This window comes from Formica exsecta, unplaced genomic scaffold, assembly GCF_003651465.1.
Source record: "Formica exsecta isolate Colony F162 unplaced genomic scaffold, ASM365146v1 scaffold2, whole genome shotgun sequence".
Classification (NCBI taxonomy): Eukaryota; Metazoa; Arthropoda; class Insecta; order Hymenoptera; family Formicidae; genus Formica; species Formica exsecta.
In genome coordinates, this window is record NW_021849297.1 from 842,478 (window position 1) to 848,046 (window position 5,569).

General features: G+C 42.0%; 1 protein-coding gene across 1 annotated transcript in view; it reads left to right on the forward strand.

Moving 5' to 3' along the window:
- Positions 1-1,660: 1,660 nt before the first annotated feature.
- The window catches only part of LOC115234414 (protein jagged-1), a 42,706-nt gene continuing 38,797 nt past the window's right edge, over positions 1,661-5,569 (forward strand). Inside the window, exon 1 of the mRNA XM_029805471.1 lies at positions 1,661-2,092. Coding sequence (XP_029661331.1) covers positions 2,045-2,092 — 48 coding nt within the window. The 5' untranslated portion in view covers positions 1,661-2,044. The remainder of the gene's footprint in view (positions 2,093-5,569) is intronic.

Consider the following 5,569-nt stretch of genomic DNA (forward strand, 5'->3'; position numbering starts at 1 on the left):
CCCTCCCCCCCCCCCCTCGCAAAATTCATATCACGAGGGTCGGTCGGTGCACGCTCTATAAGCCACGCGTTCTCACCTGAATCGCGAGAGAAGAGGTGAGAATACACAACCGACTTTGCCGCTCGTGATGAAACCGATTGTAAGAAACCGTATATACGCTCGGGCCGTTCGTGTTCAAAGCTCCGGGGCCCAGCATCCCGGCGCGAGGGGCACAAGTGTACGTCGTCGTGTAATGCCTCATAGAAAGGCAAGAGAGAGCAAAGAGCCCTCGAGATGTTCGCGACACGCACACATAGACGCGTGAGACCCATGCATACGCACGTGCGCCATGCGAGGAGAGTAAGAGAGAGAGAGGGAGAGAGAGACGAAGGAGCTGCAGACAAGAAGGGGGAAAAGGAAGGAGGCTGGCTGGTGAACGTGTGTGACGCGGCAACGCGATGCGGGAGTTGAAGAAAGAGAGGACTCTCGGCGAGGATGCGAGGGTTCGGCGCGGGACGAACGTAAGGGGATCTTCCGTGCTCCCGGAGGTGGAATGACTGCGGTGGGGGATAGCACAGAATCGGTGGGAGAGGGAAGGGTGGACAAGCCGCGGTACTCGAGGGAGGGGGGAGGCCCGCAGGCCGGCCCGCGGCTTCGGACTCAGTATCCCCGGAGCGACCGAGTCGTGTATCCCATGAAGTTTGCTGCGTCCCGTGCTCCAGCGTGCGCGCACAATACAGTAATAGAAGGGCGCGCGCGCACACACACACACGCATATATATACGTACTGTTATACGCGCGTATTTACACATATACACACATAGTCGCAACATTACGTTCTCGCCGTTCGCCAGACACGTGCATACATACACCTGTTCGTCGCGGCGGCACAAGCGCAGCGAAACCCAGACGTCGACTGTCTTGCGGGGCACCACGCGTGTTCGCGCGAACAGTGTCACTCGTCCTCGTCCCACACGGATTCCCGAAGAAACCGCTTCCTCCGAAGAGGAATTCAGGATGATTATTCGCGTGTGAGTGAATCGGTGCGCGCGACGAATTTTCGCGATAAACAAAGTTCAATCTTCGAAGTGCTCGATTCCGTGAAGTTATCTTCGCGTCTCCCCGTTACTCGCGCATCGAGGATTTTTACACGTACAAGTGAAATTATCCGAGCTTCACGTATCGTCTTTCACGTATTACGACATGTCTAAGGATTAAAGGGACAACCGGCGAGAAAGCAGGGTCGGATCTGTAATCGTAAACTGCGTGTCCGAGAAGAAAGAGAGAGTATACGCGACGCTATTAACGCTTCTCGGATCGATTTCTATGAACACGTCGGATCGGCCGTACGTGAAACACGTGCTGTGGACGTCGTGGCTCGTGCCTCGAGTCGAGAAGAGCAGGTGCCGGGTATCACGCGTCCAACTTTCGCGCGCGCCGTCGCTTTCTCCTCGCCGACGAATTCGGAGCCGTCGGCGAGTCCGATCTTCTCCGAATAAACCGTGAACGCGTTTCGTGGAACGAAGATAGGCGCCGATTAGTTTCGCGCCAGAACTCGGACACTCGGAGCGCGCGTGTGAATCGAAGAAAAATACGCGAGAGAAGACGAACGAGAAAAAGAGGATCGGGCGAAAGGTACCTTTCGCGTCGCGAAGGTGAAGGAGCCTAACCTCGTCCTCGTCGAGCGTCGCTTCTGCTGACGAGGATCCACTCGCTCTCGGTTTCTCCTCGAGGACTCGGGGATCCGCGCCAGCGAATTCTCCGGTTACAAAGTGTCGACGAGTGTTCAGTGTTCAGAGCGACAGAGAAAAATAATCGTCCCTCCACGCGGAGGACACTGGCCAGTGGATATTCGGTGTTGGTGCGCGGACCGGAAGGATCTGCGGTGTGCAGTGTGCCGATAATAGCGATCGATAATATTCGGTGAGAGTGGTGAGAGAAAGAGAACGAGGGATACGCGCTAACGACAGCAAGAGGACAGCGGAGGGCATCTCGAGAGAGAGAGAGGAGCAGCGCGGGGATATCGGTGATATGCGGTAGTCGAGGGGATTCCCCAGGGAGAGACATGAGGGCGGCCGCCGCCTACGTCCTGTTCCTTGCCCACCTCATACAGGTATGCACCCGCGACCCATGTCGCTTCTTTCTCCCCGATTCGCTGAGTACTCTTTTGCGTATTTTCTTTGAAAAGATTCGTTTAAAATATCAAGTGATAACAGCATCTTTTAAAATGTAAATACGAACGAATCAATCTCTTGGAATAGATAAGTAGAACGATATGAATCATCTGTAGAATAGAATGAGAAAATATAAATAGTATTTTCTGAATAAAATTTAAAATCGTGATGTAATTAAATTTATTCATTGCGTATTCGACGCGAATCTGCAAAATAGATCTATAGAAAATTATACGAATTTATAAGCCGGTCTTATCATAATGAGTGTAAAGGGATAAAGAGAGCTATAGAACGTACTTTTAAAGTGATTTTATATTAATATATATATATATATATATATATTAAAATAACTGAAACATCTTCAATATCGTTACATGCAGCTGAGTAAAAATTAATAATGTAAATTCCGCATTTATCGCAATATCTTTTAACGCAGACATTTAAGTCGGTATTTAAGAGCCGTGGAAAGCACAGCATGCGAGAAGATCGTTAGTGCTATATGTACTGATAATCAGCGCGAACGCGCACTTTTTACTGCTCGCGAACGGCGGTTTTCGCGGTCGTTAAGACAAGATTACATTGCGTTAACGTTGTGTACAATATTCTCTTTCTCTCTCGATCGATCGATCGATCGTTCGCGATAGAGTTTCAACTTTTGAACAACAAGCCGAGTGAAAAATGTCCCGTTTTCTTTTGCTTCGCGCTCGACAACGAGCGAGATCGGGGGGAAAAAGTCAATGCGGCGGTACAAGTGGTATTCGAACAGGTGATGCAAGCACTCAGCGCAGCGTGCATACATATACCCCGGGGCCACATGTACCATTCGTAAAAATAAACAGTTGCGACAGGCGCGGCCATTACGATGTACTTGTGTGCGATTGAAGCTTCTCTTATTACGCGTTTACCAACTAGATATTTCTCGCTCATGGGTAATATAAACGTGTAGCTTGAATCAATATAAGCTTCCCTTTTATTGCATTTGCATGAGTTGTACCGAAAATAGTAAAAAGTAATTTTACTGTGAATCTAACATTACAACCATATATTTACGTGTGATGCGCCTTATTTATTACATTTAATAGTTTGCTTAGGATAAAGTTGTATTTGTCTCGCTATATTTCGTACCGTATATATCCGTCAAACATATGCAAGACGTGCAGAATAATTACAGCGTCTGCCAAAACAAATGTCACAGTCAATGTGACTCTGGTATATTAGTATAATTTTATATATCTTATCGTTAACTTTATTGGACATAATAATATAATAGGAAGCATCTGTGCTCAATCTCTACGAATATCATTTCGTTACCGCTATGATTTAAACAAAATTCTCTGATACGTCGCGATCGTGTGTCGGAAGTTAATTTGCAAGAGAATATATAATGTGTGTGTATGTGAGATTTCCATACTGGCCTCGATCATTATAGATCACTGCGATCTCAGTGTGCAGCGTTGGCTCCTTTCGAATGCTCACAGTTTATACCGCTTGTTGCATCATCGTACAAGGTGCTATCGTGCGTAATGCAGCATCTGCGACGCGAAGCCGTTCTCACGTACGTGTTTTCATCTCACAGTCTTCCGCCTTGTTGAACGATCAGTGATACAAAGCTGTTTTTACGCAGACATAAAACGAATGAATCTTATTAATATTATTATCACATTTATTTTTCTATCTCTCTATTTAAATTCAACAAATTTACGAGCGATAGATAATATTGCAGACGTCGATGATTAACATATTTGAAAAATGTGTCTGTTTTATTTTAGAGAAATACTTTAAATCATAGTTTTGCTAAAAAAATGATTGATCTATTTATCTTCGTGATATATAAATAAATAATAAAATATTTCATAAATCTATTAATTAAATCTATAATATTTAATAATCTATAATTCCTTACATTTTTCTCAAAGTTTTTATATTCTTTATTTTTTATATGTACCGGCAAAAAAACTGTATTTTTTTCATAATATATTTGACTTGAGAGAAAGAAAAATACGCGATTTAATTATCACTGATATCTAAATTATTCGCCGATATATTAGCATATCATTTGAATATAAATTATATAGGTATCTAGGTTAAATAATTAAAACGATTATTGGCCAAAATTGCGCACTGGCCTCAATGTTGATACGTAAAAAGCGATTATATATTAATTACATACATTAAAACAAATTAGTGGCAAATTGCTGTAAAGTGGAGTGATTAGATAAATAGACGCAAGAGAAGCAATGATTCATTCGATTTCGAGCAAGTAATTTATTAAATTATCTGTGCCCTTAGATATTGACGCGATAAAAAGCTCTCTTGTTACTTTCTTGTACGACGTTTGCTCTCTAAACGAAATTAGCCTTGTTCTTTGTAGAAATAGCACTTTGTAAAAGTGGCATTTGGTTTACATGTCAAACTATAGATTAATATACTTGAAAATTTACTTTTTAACATCAAACAACTGTAAATAAATTGTCCATCAAATTGTCACCGGAGAAGAACAGCTTTTAATTCTTCGAAGAATTAATATAATTAAGAAAGAGAAAGAGAAATTATATTATGATATATTTTAGATACAAAAATTAATCAGAAATGCGATTAAGTTTTATATAATAGCAAAAAATGCAATCCATGATCGAAATACACTTTTAATTAATCAACATTATACGGCGACACTTCATATTGTCCTCGTAATCATTTCGTTTTTGTGTACCACTATATGTAACATGTCGCCGGAGGACTGCTTATGTCTTATAACACGATTCTCCGCGAATTGCACAAGGATATGAGAGCGCGGCGCTACATCCTTCTCCTTGTTCTCAGCCAGAGGAGATACATACTTACGCCATAAATATGACTTCTTTGCGGATGTTGTTCTGTCACTTGCTTTATAATTTTCTTACTGTGTCCCTCTCCTATTACTTTCTCGGCTAGCTTTGTCCAGAAATGACAATACATATCACGCAATCTTCGTTATTGCAGCAAATTCATATTTTTCTGACGTCGTCGAATAAATATTCTGTGACAACTGTTCTTTTTAGCATTCTACCAATTTTATGAACCTTTTAAAATTAATTTTATATTTAACATTCAATTTCAGCTTATATGAAATATGCAATTTGTATTCTGTCTACGGATTTTGCTTGTCACACGTCACCATTACATTGCATCGGGAATGTATGTTAATGTTGCAATTATGTAGTATGTTAATGTCAAACTCTATGCGGGTATTCCTTTTTGCATAAATTATAATATGATTCATTGTACTGGAAGAGCCTCTGTCTACGTGTCACACGTCACCATTACATTGCATCGGGAATGTATGTTAATGTTGCAATTATGTAGTATGTTAATGTCAAACTCTATGAACTCTATGCTTTTTGCATAAATTATAATATGATTCATTGTACTGGAAGAGC